The sequence below is a fragment of the Maylandia zebra genome, linkage group LG16 (assembly GCF_041146795.1).
Source record: "Maylandia zebra isolate NMK-2024a linkage group LG16, Mzebra_GT3a, whole genome shotgun sequence".
Classification (NCBI taxonomy): domain Eukaryota; kingdom Metazoa; phylum Chordata; class Actinopteri; order Cichliformes; family Cichlidae; genus Maylandia; species Maylandia zebra.
The window spans coordinates 19,313,921-19,334,966 of NC_135182.1; the positions used below are offsets into that span (position 1 = coordinate 19,313,921).

General features: G+C 38.2%; 2 protein-coding genes across 3 annotated transcripts in view; one reads left to right on the plus strand and one right to left on the minus strand.

The window, feature by feature from the left end:
- The window catches only part of LOC101480018 (glypican-6), an 80,294-nt gene extending 64,885 nt beyond the window's left edge, over positions 1-15,409 (plus strand). For both annotated transcript variants that reach the window (XM_076874969.1, XM_004557822.4), the window contains 3 exons: positions 10,408-10,544; positions 11,570-11,745; positions 13,092-15,409. In XM_076874969.1, the coding sequence (XP_076731084.1) occupies positions 10,408-10,544; positions 11,570-11,745; positions 13,092-13,300 (522 nt within the window). In that variant the 3' untranslated portion in view covers positions 13,301-15,409. The remainder of the gene's footprint in view (positions 1-10,407; positions 10,545-11,569; positions 11,746-13,091) is intronic.
- A 334-nt stretch (positions 15,410-15,743) lies between these two features.
- Positions 15,744-19,775, minus strand: dct (dopachrome tautomerase). The gene is made up of 8 exons (XM_004557823.4): positions 19,255-19,775; positions 18,682-18,981; positions 18,209-18,309; positions 17,559-17,725; positions 17,245-17,424; positions 17,014-17,149; positions 16,712-16,913; positions 15,744-16,155 (listed from the first exon to the last, which is right to left on the minus strand). The coding sequence occupies exons 1-8, from the start codon at positions 19,538-19,540 to the stop codon at positions 15,980-15,982; spliced, it is 1,548 nt and encodes a 515-aa protein (XP_004557880.2). The 5' UTR covers positions 19,541-19,775; the 3' UTR covers positions 15,744-15,979.
- Between the last annotated feature and the right edge of the window lie 1,271 nt (positions 19,776-21,046).

Here is a 21,046-nt window from a genome sequence, read left to right on the forward strand (position 1 = left end):
ATTCCTTGAAAAGAGCATTTAGTGCTTTTGGATCTATATGAAGGTTTTTTTTTAACCCAGTCTGTGTGGGTTGTGTTACGTTGTAAATGAGTTTTTCCTCATCCATGGTTTACTCTCGATGCCACATTTTAGGTCAAGATGACACATTTCAGATGACCAGTAACCACAAATCCCAAGTTTAACGACAAGCAACAAGTTTGTTGCTCATAATAGCAAGAATCTGACACTGTTGTGAGTGGGAGTGTGGTTCTGATTGCATGGGGCAAACAATACAGCTTTTGAGGAAAAAAAAGGAAGTTGTTTATGTAAATGTGTAGGAAGTAGAGGCTGCTTTGAGCACATCACCATCACTTCCTATGACTAAATTATATGTAAGATGAGCATACAGAGACATTTCCCATAGTGACACATCTCAATCAGGTTATCAGGCAACTGCAGCTGACAGTAATCCAATGCTTTATGACCTTGATCCTATAGTGATAAAAGAGACATTGCACATGCTGTATCAGGGCAAAAGGTGCAACAACCATAGAATACTTATCATCCATTTGTTACTGTTGTCATTCACAAGGCAACACTAGTAAGGTTGTCAACAGGGTGGAAAGAATAACAATCCTGTGTCTCACTGTCAGCTGGGTTGAACAAAACTTTTAAGCTAAAAATATAAGATGAAGAAGCCGTTTCAGCAGAGGGATTTATTCTTCAAGACAATTTCATAACAATCTTATTGCATACGTAAGTGCCTGTGGGTGTAGGACAAGAGGTATAGATATTTTATTTTGTTTTACTTTCTCCAAAGCCTGAGGTGGTTCAAATTAAATTCCCAAAACGACAAAACTGTGATGTGTATCACAATGTGAGTACGGGGCTTATCAAAGTTCAGAAAAGTACAATTTAGAAGGTTTTTCAGGAGCCGGCTTAAGAGAAAACATAAATAATAAATAATTTGATAAACAAACTCAAAAAATACAAACTCAATTCAGAAAAGATAGATATATAGATATAGATATAGATATAGATATAGATATATAGATAGATAGATATAGATATGTGTGTAAATGAGAATACAAAATTAGAAGAGCAAAGAAAATCTATACAGAAACTATGCAAACATGATCAGTGCTAGTCCAGTTTGTCCTCTTTTTACCATGCAATACTTAAAAAAATATCAAAAGGACATTTAGAGAAAACGGCTTACAAAAAGCAGCAATTACAGCTAGCAAGATAAAAATACTCTGTCCTGGATTATAGGTATTACGGTATTAAGATGCTGCGTTGGCTAAAGCCACAGAGTGCCGCGGTGTTGTATGAGAACATTTTATGTGACAAGAAAATCTCCAGTCAAAATTGTATTTTTTTTATTTGCTTTTTGAGCGTCTTAAAACAGCATGCTGTCCTCTTGTGCAGTCATTCATTTTGATAAATGTGGGACCTGACTCTGTTTGGCTTGCTGGTCATGCCACGATGGCCCAGATGCATCCATCTTTTAAGAGTAAAGGCAAAATATAAATATCAATAAAAAGACATTCAGACCACTTAATAATTTATCATTTTACTAAGCTTTAAATGATATACCGTGATCCTATTTTGTCATATTAGTCTTCATTTTTGAACGTAGATACAGAGAGGAAATGAATACTGGCACAATAAGTTCTCCAAACCTTGTTTTTCACCACCTCTGAGATTTTTGCCGTCCGAAATGCCAAACAAATCCAAATCCCCTGATAATTTGCAGGTCTCAGCAATCCATTATTAACGGCTTGACTTTCTATGAAGTCAATTTTGTGACCATTATATCTCACTATGCTTTTAATATCCCACATATCCTTATTATGGTTTTCTGAGAAAATACACAAAACCAGCATATAAAGGATCCATGTAATGCCTTACATCTGCAATCCAGTTGGATAATTGTTTCAGGGATCTTGGCCAGACGCAAAAGCACAGCTTGTCCACAAGTATATGCTGTATACAAGTAAAAGGTCACATTATGCTCCATTTTCCTGCAGTCTCAAATCGGCCTATATATGGCAAAGATCCAAACATGACCCACCCTCTGGCGTGGAGATGTACAAATTCCATTACATTTGTGGTTTAGCTTACAAAGATCACATACTTTATACTACCAGATGGGTATAAGATAGTTGCAATGATAGATATGTCATGAGTTTCTGCTGTTACAGACAGCTGAATGTTACAGTGGCTGAATCTGCTGTGGAATTTTTTTTGTAGCTGCAAATGAAATTTACGAAACCATAAACGTGGTTTATTAAACGAAGAGAGGCACAGGAAGGGAAGTCAGTAAAAACCGCAGATATTGGAAAATGCATAGTATAATAAAAATGGGCGCATAATAACTGAGCTAAAATCATGTGGGGGGGTTTATATACTTTTTTGGATGTTATCATGCTGATAATCAAATTGCCCCAATAACTCTGTTTTACAGTTCGTCACTTTTTTAAGTTAAAATCAAAGGTCAGCCAGCCGCTATAATGCCAAAACAGTATTTTTTCCACAAACACTGATTTTATTTAATTCCTTCCATACATTGTCCATTTTCCCCCTCATCGACTAATGCTGGTGCCATAAAGGCTCTGCTACATTTCATATGTGTCAATTCATTAATGAGGCGCACTGGCCCCATTACACTGTACGCTGCTTGCATCTCTGGGGAACAGGGGTAGCAGGGGAAAGCAGGCTTGCCAATGATTGCTCTGTTTTCCATAGTGCATAGCTTCCCTTTAATCATCTCCCTTTTTCAAAGTTCGCCTGTCGTAGCCTTGGGCGAGTCACATGCACAAACTCAACGCCGCTTCATCAATATTCTGTCATTTTTTCCTCACCATGGGATCTTTGTGTGATACATTTTGCTCACTATGATAAACCATATTGCCTAACTGTGTAGTTACCATGGGACTGAGCAAATGGTTTGAGGCAAAAAGACTTAAAATGGGCCATGACAGTCCCGTTCAGTGACAGGATGTAAGTACAACATGAGCTACATCAATAAAGTCATTTATAAGGGAAATACTTGATCTTCATGTGTGTGTGTGTGTGTGTGTGTGTGCTTTATGTGCAGAATCCAGTATACACAAACCTAGATAAGGTTGGGCTTTAACAACACCTGTGTATTGACTTATGACTAATGAAGTCTTCAAATGCCCCTATGATCACAACGGATACCAGCATCATTTTGTAAGACATCCTTTTTTCTGTTGCTATTCACAATTTAATATAATCCACTTTACAAAGTGATCAAATCTGATAAATATAGCCTTAAAAGTCTAAAGATGTTGGTTTGTAATTATGCATCTTACACTTTTATTTTTGGAGACAGGTTTTTTTTCCCACAAGTTTTTCAAGGTACACAGAGATTCACTGTCACATTGAATTAAAGGCATGATGAATTGTTTCCTCTACAACACTTATAAAGTCTGTGTAATGTTGAAAATAAAGTTATGCCTCCAGGGTGCTGCAGAAGCGAGCGCACAAATTCAGTTCAACTTTCAAAACTTAATTTTACAACATAGTAAGACAGCGTGATAGCAAATCTGGTTTGACGCACTTATGCGATTGCATCAATGCAATGTACAGTATTAAATTAAGGCAGACGTTTTAAAATCGGTGTTTCGGCCGCAGTAATAAGTGATAAATATTCATTAGCTTTGTTTATTGCCCCCATATCTTCCCCACAATTTCTGTCAGGTATATAATTAAAATGGATCACACAGCATTTACACTATTGTGTGAATGCCAGGTTGCAAATCGAAACAAATGCAAAATAATAGCCAGATTTGTGTAACAATACAGTTTTACTTTACTTCGTGCATTCGCTCTAAGGAAGCAGCATAGTAACGGCGTGACAGCGCTGTCACCAGGAGACGCGCTGCTCTGGTTGAGGCTTTCTTGGGCTGTTCATGTCAAATCATGTTTTGGAATCCTGCTGTGGCAGATTTCTACCAGGACATAATCAGTTGTAATCAAGTTAAACGAGGAGGAAGTTAAAGAAAGTGCTGCAGCCTGCAGACTGATCCTTAAAAAATGGATTTATCATGAGCACGTGGCATGTAGCCCAGCAGTCTGTGGGGTGGGGTGATGATATGACATCACTCCAATGTCATATCAAGCCACATAGCTTGTAAGTGGTTGTGATGTTTTCTAACCATGATTTGCTTTTGGTGTACCATTTTCATTTGTGTTAGCACTGCAAGATTAACAGCGGAGTGATGTCTTTCTGATCTCATCTATTGTGAAGTCACAAAGGGGAAACATTGTTTGCTTTTGCCCTCTGTTGATGGATATTGATTGGATGAAAACAGCCCACATCTATATGCAGTCTGGTAGTTACCTGCTCCAAGCAACACTGCCAGTCACCTTTGAGGCAAATGTTTCCAGACAAGGACAAAGCAGACACAACGATGTGGAGACAACTGCTACTCGAAACATCATCGCAGAGGTCATTTGCTTGATGTGCTTTAGGCTAACCAATGTTATTTCTACTGAATCATTTTAATAATATGCTAAAAGTACTTTAAAGCCAGATGGCAAGCCTTGGTTGAAAGAATCTGCTGTTTATGAGTTGACTTGAACTGATGAGGAGGATTTTATGACATGTTGGACACCAGACTTAATAGTCATGTCTAGGGAATTATACCCACAGGGATTCAGTCCCCTGTGACTTGACACCATGACGGCTGATTTGTCAACAGCCTTACCACAAGAGACTGCATTAGTTCCTCAGTGTGACTGGGTAAAAAATCTAACTTGATCACAGTTGTGATGAACATGCAAAGTTATTCTTACTGTGGCCTTCCTCCTTGTGAGAAACTATTTGGTCTGTCCTCAAATTGGTCACTGGTCAGGGAAAGAGACTTGTGGCATGGCCAAGGACTTGGTATGAGCAGAACCGACTCCCTGACCCCTGTAATTGAGATGCAGGAAGAATACTGCATTCGTATCAAATGAAAAACTATTTTAACGCAGACAGGAGGAGCAGTTGCCAGGGAAAATAAGTTGATCGAGGAGTTGTCTGCCCCTTGTGGTTTAGTGGGAAGACCTGCTGTCGAGTCTATGATTAGATTGAACGTGCACTAATTTAGTACAGACTTGCAGCAGATGGATGTGTGCCGTGTCAAACAGTGACGACAACCCCAGATATGTGCTTATGAAAAGGACTGGTTGTTAATTAAGCAAGATAGGTGCTTATTACAGAGAGAGAGAGGAAAGGAGATGTACCAGCTGACTGAAAAGCCAGGGGACACACTCTGCACAGGTCAGCTTAGGGAGCACTGCAAATGCAGTGTGTGTGCTGAGAGCAAAAGTTATGTAGTCTGGCCGCATATTTCTTTTTTACCGAAAGGCACATAGCACGTACAGACATCATTCTACGGCCAGATAAGAGCTTAGGGCACTGACATTGTGCCGTCACTGGGAGTGTGACTGCAACTTCAAAGCCAGCGACACGTCAGCTTTTGATCTGAGAATAGGCAAGGGCGTCTGAAAACCACTGGTCAAAGTATAGTTCACTCACATTTCTGTTCTGAGCTGAAAGATGGCACACAGCTGCCACACTGTTAGAGAGCCACGAGAACTTATGATCTGTCTGCCTGCACACTCAGCTGTGTGCACAGAAAAACAGCATGGGTGATAAATATTGTAAGAAACACTTTAAGTGTGTGCAAACACAAAGACTTTAAGCCCGTTAACACCGGAATCTCATATGCTCATATGGCTGATTTTTGGAAATAATTACTCTCTGTAAACATTTCCTCATGTATGTCCACGTGAGCTTGCCAACAGCTTTTTACAGCGAGTAAACACTGTATCGCATATCCGGGCTGTTTGGGCAGATTTCATTTGAGGTGAAAAAAGCAAGTTTAAAGGTGAGGTTATGTTTGGATCATAGCACGCTAAGCTGTGTGAGCTGTAATACATTACAGGCTACTTTCCATTGCTGTTGCTGAATTTATTTTCTGTGGTTTGGTGCTGTTAAAAAAAAATCTCTGCTTATCTTTTCTTGTGGAAATAAGAGCTATAAAGAGACAAAAAAGAACTGGACAATTAAATAAATGCGTGATTAACTGCATTGCACACACACACACACACACACACAGTGCTCGTTAAAATTCAAAATAATTAAAATGAAAGCTTGGATAAAATGATTCAATACAGAAAGGATAGAGAAGACTGAGCTTATTCTGTGTATCAAAGTCGGAAGACACCAGAGGCTTTACCCACAAATCTCCTTTGAATGGGAGCTCTGTTGTAAGATCACGGGTCAGCTAGGCATGAAAGTTTCACTTACATTTAGAACTAAAGCAAGACAGAAAAAGACCAAAAAGAGTGGGGACCTTGCAGAGTCACAGCGAGTAGGCAGAGAGAGAGAACAACGCAGTGAAGAAATATATGGTTCATGACAGGAAACAGGGCAATGGGGTAAAAGAAGAAAAAAAATATGTCTGAGGAGGGAAGTGGAGAGTTGACAGTGGTGCTGCAGTGGTGCTGCATACATGATTAAGCTTCAAGGTAAATATAATTATATATATATTTTGTTTAAGCTAAGGAGAAGATGTTTAAAAGATAAACCTGGTCATGCTCTTTACTTTATTATTGTCATCAAATTCATAAAAAAATCATAACCTACAAAAAGGTTATGAATATTGATCTTGAAGCCAAATCCTGATTTAGCTTATTCACTTGTGCAACGTAGCTCCATTGTATTTTTCGTTTGTTTGTTTCTATTTTAATTAAGACATATTACCTCCCCATACAATTGCACTGGGCAACATGTATCTTAAGAGCAATAAACAGGGCCCATTTGTTGTGGCTGTATATATACTGCATCCTGCGGGCGCAAGTACCCGTTCGTGCACCAAACGTGGATTAATCAGCCACTTTAAATTGTGCTCAGCAAATAAACTCCTGCTTGGGAAACATTTGTAACTTCCCGGTGCCCAGTTGCTGTAAGAAATTCATAAGCCTCTTTTAAAAGTTAAACTACATGCATTTACGTCTCCTGAGTAACCAGCAGGGGAGAGGATAAATGCCACATGCACAGCTGGGAAGTTGGGAAGTACTCAGAGAGTGAGGGACTAAGTAGCACCTGTTTGGTTTTGCGCCGTTCATGGAATTCATCAACAAGAAGCAATATGCATTAAATGTATTATGCATTTATTATGCACAACGTATTTATATATTCCAAATATATAAGCTGTCATGTCAGCTGTTACCGGTATATAATAATAAGCTTTACTACATTAATAATAACACTGCTGTATAGTTCACATTTGTGTATTTTTTTTGCCAAAGTTAAAGGATTTATCTTAATTCAATATTGGAATTAATAAACTGTTACAGTTGTTAAAGAAACATTTAAAGACATGCATTTGCACACTGTATCACTGGTAGATCAGTGAATAAAGATACAGCACTGTTCCTGTAAGTAATATATAATATAGATGATATGATGCATAAAACAGGACAAGAGCAAGGCTACGTACATCCCTGCAGGATTGGCCTCAAAGACCTTTATAGTGCCTATAAAGAATAGGAAATATATGCCTATATATCTATATATACCACTTTTTTTTTCAGTGCAGACAGTATATACACTGTATATTTAAAATTATAGAATACATAGCAAATATATATCATTGCAGGAGAAGATGGTTTAATGGGTTTTCAAATGGCTCATTTAGCTCTGTTTATTTAAATAATTATTTAAAATATTTTTAATGAAAATCAAGAGCTACGTTTCTGCGCTGATCTGTCATATTTAAACCATTTAGAAATTATTCAGAAGACATCATTCAGTGGAAAACATCTGTACAGTTAGCAGCGTTTGAAGAGAAGTCTTTTTAGCAGCACTTCTAATATCTTAAGGTCCTTGTGTTGTCGGTGTTTTATATGGTCCTTAAATTTAGAAGTTATTGAAGTCCTGGGACTGAATAATAATCTAAAAATGAATACAGCTTGCACTTCTATTGAGTAAATGCTTCTATCAACTCCCTCATCAGCCCTTATTATAGATTGTAGATATCTCACACTAATGCCACCTTTAGTGTCATTAGGAATTGGAGCAGCTATCACATAGCATGATAATAGTCATTTGTTAGGATGTCACTGAAAACAAATGCTATGTAATATCCTGATGTGAGGCGCCGGGGAGGTGCTGTGTCTGTGATCGTCATTGTGATTTTAATGAGAATGTCAGTGCTGTCAGTAATAGGTAGCAGATTATAAAAAGAATCGCATAGCTCCGCTCTGCTTCCTCACATACCATGGGGACATGCGTTTCTTCTACACCGTCTTTTGTGTGTATGTGTCTGCGTGTGTGCGTTTTTTGTGTGTGTGTAATTTTGTCTTCCATTAGGCTTTCTGCTGACATCTGTTTGGATATCATGTCTTCCATCTATGTTTGGCCACATGGAGCTGAACTTTGATGTTAAAGAAGCTTCATTAGCAAACATAATTAGTTTCAATTTGCAAGGTTATTTTGTCACTTTCATTTCCTCCCTGGATTTTTCGTCTACTCACTTTCATCTCACCAGATCTCAAAGACATACTGCCATCTAGTGGCCTTTGCAGTTGGTTGCATTTGAGGGTTATTTGTTGGAGTGGTAGTATTTGTTCATAGGCAACGTCCAGTTAGACGAGAGGCAGACTTTTCTCAGAGGCTTGTTTATAATTGTGTTAAGTTTGCAAAACCTTTCTCTTTTGCAAACTTAACACAGACTTTTTAGGGGTTTTTTTCAGTTCATGAATCTTTCAGATTTTTTAAATTCTGTTTCAAATAGGATAATAAATTAGCTGCTGCTTAAAATACCTTTTCACTTGCATCCACGTGAAATAATGGCCACACAATACTTGATAGAGGTATTAATCGAATGTTTTCATATGTGTCATTCCTAGTTCAGTTCCCACTTTCACAGGTTCTGTTTTTTGCCAGCAGATCCTGAGGAAAACTGTGAATCTCACTTGTTAGACTTAACTTAATGTATGAGGTTTAGTCAAACATTGCCAGTCAATCTCTTGTATTGAGTGTAGCCTCGACCCTCTGGGCAGTATCAGAGCTGCTCAAGTGCTTTGGCATCAGTGTGACAGGATTAACACATCAAAAGCAGTGTCAAGGCCTACAGCAGCGTCACACAGTCAGTACAGCACCTTTCATGTTCTGCTCAGGTTCTCTACAATTTCACGTAAGCCAACAGCAAGTCAGACGGAAAAAGATAATGGGGCCAACCTGCTGCTATCAGGCTTTCCCTCAGCTTCAGTGAAATATGTCAAATTCTGTGTGTTTGATGAAAGATTGGAGTTCAACAGGCTCAAGTCAGGAAACGATATCTGACTTTGTCACATGGCTGGGATGCAAAGGAGCATTTATGTCTGGCATTCAGTTTGAAATGATTGCTGCAAGCCTGCATAGTCTTCCTTTCCATGATGCAAACATTTGATAGTCAACAGAGAAGGAAAAATTAAACCCAAATCGTTTGGTACGAGTTCAAGTGCGAAGATGTCTTCCTGAGGTTTATAATCAGCTTGTTAAGGTGTGTTAGTGAGCAAAAGTGAAATGCTTCTCTACCTTTTTCACACGAGATGCATCCAGAGTAACAGTAAGCTTTATTCATCTCACTCAAATGCAAGTTTTCAACCTGCCATTTCTCATCCACTGTGTGTCAGAAATGTCTTAGTTTAATTTAGTGTTTGTATTTTCTCTCAAATGATTTTACAGCCACATACTGTTGTTAGTAACACTGTGGGATTTGGTTTTTTAATGACTAATCATGACTGTCAGTAATAGTAATGTTATAGGAGCTTTACCTTACAATATAAACCACCTTGAGGCAATTGTTGTTATGATTTGATGCTATAGAAATAAGAAATAGGAGCATTTGACATGTACTTTTTAGAAAAACAGCACATTGTCTTTTTCATATGTCATACATATATTAGGAGACATAATGCCTTATTGACTTCAATTTGTGTAATTACTTCAATCAGTTTGACTTTGTAGACATTTTCTCTTTAGCTGCTATTTTTTTATTACATTAACTCTGCAGAGTTTTTAGATACAAAAAGACTGTTTTGAAACATAATGAATAGCTTATAGCTGTTAATAAACGCCATATTAATGTGCAATAAAAATGTAATTCAGTAAATATTTCTGACCATCTATTCTTGTAGGTACTGCTGGACTCGTATTTTGTTTAATATTTGGGGCTGTGATGTGAGGAACTGAAGTGAAACTGATTTTTCTGTATTAATGTTACATTGTAAGCATATAAAAACATCAATAACATCCCTGAAACTGTATTTATGATATGTATCATCCTTGATTGGAAATCAGACTTCATGTACTTATACAGGAGGCTTTTTTCCTATCTCACAATGACCCCTGTCCTTGTGTAGGTGGTTGACATAAAAGAGAAACTAAAGGACTTCAAGAAATTTTGGTCCAACCTACCTGAGGCGATGTGTGTAGAAGACAGAGTGACCGCTGGAAATGCCAGCGAAGAGGAGTGCTGGAACGGACACACCAAGGGCAGGTAAGGGCAACAGAGCCTGAAGCTAATGCCAGCTAACACAAAAGGGTAGAAGTCCAAAGTCTGTTCAACCTGCTTCATATTAAGAAGTCTAAGCCTAGAATTAAGAATCAGATTATGTGCTTTCACCTGCTCTGCAAGAGCTTAGCATGCGTTTTGATTTGAACTAAAAGTAAGCTGTTGTCTTAAACATTATAAAAAAAACTTTTCTATGTGGTTTCAATTCATCTCGTGTAAAATATCATTTGCTTCCATGCGTTTTGAATTTGGTGGCATATTTGTGAAATTGTGTTTTTCTTCTTCTTCTTCTTTTGTTTTTAAATGTTCAACCAGCATCTAGATCCATCTGTTATTTTGGTTTCATTTTAAAAAGCTAACATTTGCATTAGGGCTCCAGATTCCCTGGCCGTTACTGATCTAACTGAGAAATCGATTTTTGCTTTTATTCGTTATATCAGCTATATGATTTTGAATATTTTAAACTTCTTTAATTGTTTTAATTGATATTCAATGCTATTTTCAGTGGTAGAAAAAAACAACATCAATTAAAGAAGTGAAATTTTGCCTCTTTCACCTCAGCAACATTTCAGACGTGTGTATTTTCCAGAGTGATCTGGACTTATGGAGAACAATTGCTGCTGTGTCAGATGATCTGTGGAATTCTATCACATGACGACCTGCCGCTTATTTATCGAGCAGGAGTGCATTCAGCTGACACGTTTTCCCGAGAGAAATATGTCAAAAGAATGTCAGAACATTACCCTACACGACTGGGTCAAATGTTCATTTTGCCAACATTGTTGTTACCTCAAAGAGCAATTCCCAAGTGCTGTACTGGACCCATGACTCAAAACATTTATGGAATTCGACCGTGTTTAGCCTGTCTCTGTTTTTGTTGAGTGAATGCTTCTGATGAGATTTCAGAGAAAGCAGTCTATAACAACTAAACAAAGTAAAGGTTTTCTTTGTTTAGCAACTAAACAGTATCAATGAAAACTGTTTTTTTTTTCTTTTCTTTTTCCATCAAGGTACTTTCCTGAGGTCCAAAAGGATGGCCTTACCAACCAGGTGAATAACCCTGAAGTGGGTGTTGACATCACACGCCCAGACACACTCATCCGTCAGCAGATCATGGCTCTGAGGGTGATGACTAACAAGCTGAAAAATGCCTACAATGGCAATGATATCTACTTTCAAGACTCAAGTAAGCCATTTGCCACTTCTGTCATACACACAAATAGAACAACTCACTACTAATAAGCTGTCTGCCTAACCCTAAGGCAAAGGTGATCAGCGTCAGTAAAACTGCAAGCAGAACTAAAGGTGCAAATAACAAAAATTGTATAATAATAATAATAATGATAATGATAATAATAATAATAATAATGATAATAAACAAAAACAACAACAAAAAAAACGTATCTTCTGCCAGGTTTATGAAATTTTGAGACGTCACACTGAGTGTGCAAAATCACGTTCTGTTTAACTCTACAAATGACACCATTGTCAAAGGAGCTTACAAAGAAAAGCATCTGGACTTCTTTAAGTTGCTTGAAGACGTTTCACCTCTCATCCGAGAAGCTTCTTCAGTTCTAAGGTCAAATGGTGGGGAGTCCCAGATTTAAACCTAGTGGGAGTATCCCCCCAAAGAGGGACAAAAGGACCCCCTGGTGATCCTCTAATCGCCTGAGCCAAGGTGTGAAAATGGGTGTGGGTCCCAATCAGCCAGGGATTCGGGTGAGCTCATTGTGAAACCTGGCCCCACCTTATCATGCAAATTCCTGAGGTCAGATGACCCAGGATGTGAGGGGGTCCTTTTGTCCCTCTTTGGGGGGTTACTCCCACTAGGTTTAAATCTGGGACTCTCCACCATTTGACCTCAGAACTGAAGAAGCTTCTCGGATGAGAGGTGAAACATCTTCAAGTAACTTAAAGAAGTCCAGACGCTTTTCTTTGTAAGCTCCTTTGACTACGTTGACCTGGATGACTGAGAACCTTCACAGACAAATGACACAATTACACTAATAAACAAAAAGTAAAGAATCACAAGTAAATACTCACTGCTAAGTTCATTTTAGCCACTTGGGGGCAGTATAAATAGGGAGACACATTTTTTAAACATCTTTGCAGATTTTTACTTAATGTCTACTTGATGAATAAAAGTTTAGCATTGAGTCTAATTTAAGAATTGTTTTAAGTCTCCCATAAGTTGATGAGAAATATATTTGAAGCTGAATGCTTGACTGTGTTAACCAGGCAGTGTCTGTTTATTATTTACTGTTTAGCATGCGTGTAGTGTGTATATATTAGCATATCTGAACAACACTGAGTTTGTGATACAATGTGCTGACCGTAAAATTAAGACAATTTAAGAGACTAAAGGAAAACAGAGAATGACACATTTCCCACCAGGTGGGTGATAATCATGTGATATTTAAACCCTTTAATTTATACATGAGAAAGTTCCACAGTGTCTGCTGGAGATTTTGAGCAATGTTACACTGCTATTGCAGTGCTGTGCTCATTCTGGCTTGTGTTACGGTATTGCAGGCGATGAAGGCAGTGGCTCAGGCAGTGGCAGCGGCTGCACAGAGGTCTGCCCCACATACATGGACGGTACGGCTGCGACTGAAATCCCCGTGGTGAGAGCCGACCGGAGCGGGCCTGTGGATAACTCTGCCCCGCTCTGTGCACCGTCTGTAGCACTGCCAACCATGCTGGCCCTTTCAGCCTTGGCACTTCAGCGACAGTGGAGATAATGCTAGAGGAACAGGCTAAACATGGACAGCAGGGGTTTGTTTTTTTTCCTTTTTTCCCCTTTTTTTTTGCAGTTTTTTGTATTCAGGCAGATTGGAGCAGACAGCATTCAGACTGCCAGCTTCAAGGCAAGAAGAGTCTGCTCTGAAAAAGAGAGCAGTCAAGCATCATGAGTTCCCACTTTCCCAAAGATTGTGCAGTGCCATCCTTAGACTTGATATGTTTTGGCATCACTTCACCATCTAACAGCGATGCCACCCCTACTAACTCTGCTTCTGAGATTTTAGTAAAGGTATTATTGTAGGTCTTAATGTGGAAAAATATAACACGCACTTTGATTGTTTTGATTTTTTTTTTATTGCAAAAAAAAATAGTTTATTGTGTGTTGGAAAAAATGTTGAGAATGTGGTCATTTTATACACGTGTTATTTTTTTAAAGCAAAGGATCCTTTGATTTGATCTGAATGGAACATGTGGTTTTAACTGACACCTTATTCCATTGTCATGAACTTATGTGCCAACTATTCATTTCTGATGAGAAGCGTAATGCTGTCATGTTTATTTTTAGATCAAATGCAGCTTCTAAATTGTTTCACAATCATTTTAACTGTGTCATATGGAAAGATTGTAGTTAAACTATGTCATGGGTTGGTTATGCATCTGCACAGCTTTTAGCTATTCTCTTAAAAACCTTTCAGCAGCTGCATTGTGCTTAAAGTCACTGTTAGGGTTAAGATTGACATTTTATATACTAATTTGCCTTGCAGCAAATTCATTATGTGCAAAAATATTCTCATATCAAACTGGATCCTTAGGCTTCAAGAGTAGATAGCCTGGACAGATTTATTATGGAGCAGTTACTCACATTTAGAGAAGGTGCCGCTAATATATGGGTTATGCTGTCAAGGTAGATGCTGCCTCTGCAGCGTTGTGGTGTGCATGTCCTGGTATAAAATATATTTATACCATGTCAAATATTGTGATTGATAATATAATTAGTAAGTTAAGGGTTGCACAATGGGTCTCATGCAACCACTAAAATGCAAACTTGTCAGTAAAACTAATCAAATACAAAGAGGTGTTTAAGTGCTGCATACAAGTGTTCTTCTCACAGCACAGAGGAGGTCATGTGAAGTCACTGAAAAGCAGGATTATCTTCTTTAACTGTGTAAATGGACGTTTACCATTTTGCACTCGAAGACGATTACTATCAGTTCTTGGGCTGCTGTAACCTCGATGTTAATTTACAGTAACTGGGGCTTTTAGCATTTTCAAAAAATACTCTAGAAATATTTACAGGATTTTGAGATGATTCATTAATACTGTAAATGTTGTTTTCCCTCTTATTTTTAAGGTTCAGTAACCAAAGCATATTCTGTGTGTAAATGAACACTGTAGGACCAAAACTAAAATACTTTGTGACAGTATTAACAAGTTGAAATTACAAATTTAAAAAAAGAAAGAAAATTATATATACATAGACAGATAGATATATAGATCTATATCTATATACATCTATATATAATAGTTGCAAAAGGTTATGGAAATATTAGGAGAAGAAGCAGCAACAGCGCATAGTGGTTACTGGAAATGTAAAGAAAGGGTCTCTAAATTTATCTGGAAAGCTTGAATGGTTGCGTCTGCAGCACAGACAGGCTTGAAGCCGGCCACAGTCACCTGTGAAATGAGAATCTGTGGAGACTGGACAGAGCTGAATGCTTCAGTGAAGTTCCTCACTAGAGCGTACTTACGGAGAATGTGAGAGGCCTGGCCGTGCTGAGGGGGGCGGACAAAACCAGCCTGTATGTACGTCCACTGTTCTCTGAGAGCCCGACAGGTTCATAACCAACAGGCCTGCTAAGCTTACATTTCCAAGGAATTAGCCTGTATTAAGTCCTTTGCGGCATATCACTGAATATTTGTTGAGCTTTTTCTTTATTTCATACGAGTCACTTTTTTAACCCACATTTATTTCAAGAATATAGAGGAAATATGTCAAAGTTTCATTTAAAAGGACCCATTATTCTACATTTTGATCTCATAAGATGCCCTTTTTATTGTTTTGTATCACTGAACCTTTAATATTTTTGCAATAAAATATTGAAAATGGATGTATGGTCAGACAAATTATGACTCACAAAAATGCTCAGTTTGGGTTTTTTGTTATCTCTTTGTTTGTTTTTCAGAATTAATGCATTGCTGTTTGATTTCAAAACTAATGAGGAAAGGTTTTTATGGGGTTTTAAAATAATTTCAAACTGAGGTTTGAAGAACTAGTTGAGCAAATATGCCTTACTGTTTTTGGTGCAATTAAGATGATTGCATTTTTGTTTTATTGCTGTTCTTGAGAATAAATTCTTATTTAAAAAAAACCCAAAAACAATTTGTAATCATATATGTTTTATATATATTGATGATTGAGATGGTAAATCAGGTTAAAACTGGTTAAAGTAGAAATGCATTTAATTGAAGACTGATTTAAGAGTGCAAGGTACTTGGTAGAACAATCGTGTGATTCATTTGCTAACATGAAATTAGATGCAACAGCTAAAAAACAACATGCTATTCAAAGAGAAGATTATTATTCTGCTCTTCTTCACAGTCGTGACAGCAGACAGGGTGCTCCATTACTATGAGGTATGTTTGAGCACTCAAGCGCATTTCAGAACAACAGGTGAAATCTAGGCTTCTTCTGTGTACTTTCTATTTGTGAATTCTGCTTTTATCAGAGGTTCAAAGCCTCTGTTTCTCCGCTGACGCAGGTAGAGCACAAAGATAAGGAGAAGTACCAGGAGACCGATGAAGATTCCTCCCAGAGTGGAGCCCAGCACAAAAACAGCCGGTCCTCCATCTGCATCTGTATAGATGAAACAGGAGATGGATTGCTGAAACCTTTGCAGTTGCAGGTTCATTGAATGTGAATGAAATCTGTAAATAAGAAGATATTTATTCCAACATAACAAAAAGAGGGGTTTTTTTTATGTTGATGAGCCAGCGCCATGGATTTGAAAGTGGTCGGCAGTGAGTTGATATTTGTTTTGAAACATGCAATGTTGCCCTGTTTTATTAGTGTTCACTGAAAGGCCACACGTGTCAGTGGCGTATATATAATTGAGAAATTTTGCCAAAAAACTATCCATTAAAACCATAATCTGTCATTTTCAGACTTTGGTCTTGAACCGATCATGTTGGCAGTCTAATTTAGAAAATTCTGTTTATTTTTTTTCTTTAATAATTGTATGGGTTAGGTATGTCTACTCTTCATGCAAACCCAGGCCAACTCTTTGCTCCACGCACACTGTACACACTTGAGTGAAATCAATCTTTACTCTCACCAGTAAGAAATTACATCAATTTTCCAAAAATGTCCACCTATCCCACCGATCAAAGTTTTTCTTTCACTATTTGCTCACCATCCAGGGAAATGGCATAAGAATATCCCAGCTGCTCAGATGGAACATAGACTTCCTCATTAGTAATGGAAGGGAAGAAGGGAACCATGTTGTAGTCTCTGTTGTGTCCAATGGGGGCCATCTCATCTGGGAAAGTGGCGTTGGATGGAACAAACCTTCTCATCCATTCATCAAAAATAGCATCAGTGAAAGCATGGAGCACCTGCAAGGTACAAATGACAAATATCATTTTTATAAAAATGAAAACAAAGTGTGTCAGAGATTTTTTTTTATCAGAGGAAACCATTGAATTAGGTTTTCACCAGAAAGATGGGGTCATTGGCTGCAGAGTGAGCCAACGAGCTGGTTCCATTGAGCATTGAGTGGACAAGATTGTGAAGGTTGTCTACGGTTTCGTCCAGTTCTCCATCAGGTTTGTCGTACCCTTCGAGAGCATTTCTGTGAGGTACAAACAACAGCATTAATTCATTTGTTCTGTGAAAGAGATGGCATAAATGTAACATCATTAACAATGGTGAACACTCCACTTTTACCTAAAGCTAAAGGAGGAGTTGGTGAAATAGGGAGGGCTGTCAAAGTCCCGAATTCCAAGACAGCTTCTGACGTCAGTCATTGTAGGCAGAGTCCTGTTGCCTTGCCGGATCATCCCTCTCTGTATGAAACCTTCACTGGTTCCATTACAAAGGGTCACGAGACGATTGTAGTCGTCGAGACTGGAAATAAATTAGATACACGTAAAGAATTTAAATGTTTCACCAACATGTACCATGAACATTCGTTAATTGGTTACACATTTTTAATACAATTACTGACAATTGTTTCCCTCCAATCAGTATTTTCTTCTGACCTGTTACACACCACCCCCCATCTGGAGAACCTGGACTGGTTACTGATGAGGAAGGGGTTGTCTGGGTTTCTGCCTCCCAGCAGAGTGTCAGTACACACATCACACTCACTCTGCCCTGTGGCAAAGTTCCAATATGGGATTGCAAAATTCTCATTGCCAGTAAGTCTCTGCAGAAGAAAAGGAAACACTCGTGTTTCTATGAAAAAGTATTGCTAAATCAGCAACATGGCTCTATAGGGATGTTTTATAGGGCCAACTCTCTCTCGTTTATATTTTATATATATAATTTTTAGGTATACCATTTTTTTATTGTCTTTTTTTTAATGCAAGTTTAAAATGTCTTTGTGAAATATTGTAAGAATGATTTGTCTGTCAATTTTTCACCAAAATGTTAGTCATCAGTAAGCTTATTGAATATAACATGCAATAATCTGAGCTTTAAACAGATGTCCCTTTGACAGGTCATTTATGTTTCATCAGTGAATTTAAACAAGAATTGTGCACGCAATTTAAAAATCTGATGAGCCCAAATTTAAAAAAAAATGCAAATTGTTGTGCAAAGGATACACTCCTCTACTCTCCACCACAAAAAATATAATATTTTAAGAGATGTTTAAAAAAATACAAAAATAATACAAAATTCCAAATACCTGGAGTTCTCTTTCCAAACTCAGGAGGTGATACCTGTGCCAAGTAATGAATGCTGGCCCTTTGTGTGAGAAATCAATGGCTTTGAAGGGACGACCTGGACCTGGAGGAAAATGAATTGTTTCATTAGCTCCTCTTTAGTCTCACAACAGTTCTGAGCTTAATAAACACTATATCTAATGCCTAAAAATATGAATTTTATAACAAACATATGAGAACGTAAAACAAAAAGTTAAGTAAAAGCATTCCTCTTATCAGTTTATATGTTACAGAATTTTTGTAGTTACAGTAAAAAAGGTCTATACTTGGAATTTGTCAGGCTTCATAAAATTTCATTAAAAAAGGGGGGGAATCTGCTTTGTAGGTATAGTATTTGTCTTATTTGATATTTTTATTATTGTTATATTCCTGAAAAAAAAACCCACACATTTAATGGTTGTAGTGGTTTTGTGTAAATATGACCATGATGGTTTACCAAGCAGAGTGTCTCTAACAGAGTAGTAATGCTGCCAGACAAAGAAGTCATAAACGGAGATGTTGGCAATCTGTGGCTCGGTTCCATTTGGTCCGAGGAGTCCGAGCCAGTGCTGAGTGGCGATGACGTAGTCTGGGTGGATGCTGCTCTTGGCCAGTTCCAGAGCGTCCAGGAACTCTTGGAGCTCTTCAGGGGTCAAGGAGTGGATATTCTTCCGCACAACGGGAGCTTTCCTCTGGTCACAGTTTGGTCCGATCCAGCCAAACTTGCACTGGCCGCAATCATAACCTGCAAAGTTACCTGCAACATAAAGAGCAAATTAATTGTCAAATTGTGCACAAACATGTAGTCACAAAACACTGTACAACAAAATAATAAAACCTAAAAATGCAGTTTAAATGCAAAAGATAAAAACAGTTACTACTGCTAAGAATCTCAGAAGGCCTCATTAAATAAAAAGCAGACAACAGACAAGGTTTAACACAACCCTTTACCTAGTTAAATCTAAGTCTACTTTAACCATTTACGGATTTAACTTTTCTTATTTATCTAAATAAGCTGGTCAGCACCCACCAGTACATCTGCAAGTCTGATTGAAGAATTTGGTCGGCCACCTCTCTCTGTCATCAACATTCCTTAGTCTGTACGGTCCTCCCCAGGGTTTGGTGTCGACTCGAACAGCAGTGCAGCTTCCTCTTCCCGACAGTGAGCCACACACATTGGCAGGGTCTGAGCCCACAGCAGGGCAGCACTGCTTGGACAAAATCCCCTCCACTGTGCAGCACACTCGAGGAAACTGAGCCTCTGACAGGTCAGGGCCAAAGAGTAAACAAAGAAGACCAAGACCCAGAGCAATCATGATATATCACCTGTTTCTTTCAGTCAGCAGTGACAAATCAGTTTGTAGATCAAATCTCAGCTGTAATACGCTCAATTAGTTACCCCAGAAGAGTGTGGAATCTCACTCTGCTATGGTTCCTTGCTGTGTATCTTTGAATTAGATTCAGTGATAGGTTTAATATCTACAGAAACAACTCCTGCAGCTAAATCATGTTGTGTTCCAGTTGCCTCCATGCACATTAAGAAAGCCTCTGATTTCTGTTCTTGCTTTTGTAGAGGAGGATTAAGCCACTGGTCTTGTGATGATCACCTGACAGCAGAGCTGTGAGCCACACTAAGATCCGGATGAATTAACCAAGCAACTGCCTGAAGGAACTATTAAGGATATGTATAGAGACTTTATGCCAAAGGACTCCATTGTGATTTTTATTTGTTAGCTGTGGTTGAGTCATATTCAGCTATCCAAATAGAACAAAAATAGTTTTCAAATCAGTTCCCCAACTGCATGCCTAGTAAATCTAAATAAGAGACTAATCACTTTAATCCTGCCAGACGTTTTCTGAAAGTTTTGGAGCTTGTTAGTACAGGTTGGTTTTGAGCTTTTTGCCCTCCACATTTTCACCGCAGGTCTCAGCTGACGTCTTTGGTTATCCATGTGATCTGCGGGAAGAACAGCAGTAGAGGTATTATGACGTTGTTTCAAAGAACTCTTTTATCTTTCACACACTATACATACAGTGTCACTGTCTGTGTGATTCCTAACAAATAAAGAGCAAAATGGCACGTGACAGTATGAAACTACTGGAAAAGGTTTGATATCCATCCATTCACTTCCACTTATCCTTTTGTAGGGTTGATAATTTGTGCATATTTGATATCAGTCACATAACCAGTGGCAGAAGAACTATGATATTTTAAATACACACAGCAGAAAACCCTACACTCAAAATGCATCGACATTAATTGTTGCCTAAACTTAATACCTGGTTGTGCCACCTTTAGTAGTAACAACTGCAATCAAGCATTTGTGATAACTGGCAAAGCATATTTCACATCGCTGTGGAGGACTTTTGTCCCTCTCTTTTTTTTTCTTTTTTTTTTTGCCTGTCCCGTTTGGCTCTTTTGCCATCAGAATTATTGTCTAACGGAAAAGAAAGATGCCCAACGGATTTACTTTACCAAATTGACCATCCCAGCCTTGCCGTAATGGTCCATTTGATTCACCTTTTATTGTTTATTTTATTTTCACTTACTGAATACGGGACAGACTTGACTGGGGGAAAGAAAGAGGGAAAGAGAAACAGCTGAGAAGAGGGACGGGGGAGAAGGGCAAAAGACAAAAACCAACAGAACGGGCAGAAAAAAAAAAGAAAAAGAAAAAAAAATACATATATCAATCACCTGGATCACCTGCTGAGAAAGAAAAAAGAAAACAAGCAGAAGAGAACCCCCTCTTTTTCGCCGAATTTTTTTTAATTCAGGCACACCGGAGGCTTTTTGGGTATGAGCGGTCTGTTTAAGGCCA

Coding starts and splice junctions, on each gene's coding strand:
- dct (XM_004557823.4), bottom strand. CDS start 19,540: ATGATTGCTCTGGGTCTTGGTCTTCTTTGTTTACTCTTTGGCCCTGAC. Junction 18,310..18,681: donor TGTTAGAGACACTCTGCTTG/GTAAACCATCAT, acceptor ATTTTCCTCCAG/GTCCAGGTCGTCCCTTCAAA. Junction 17,425..17,558: donor TGGGGGGTGGTGTGTAACAG/GTCAGAAGAAAA, acceptor ATTTATTTCCAG/TCTCGACGACTACAATCGTC.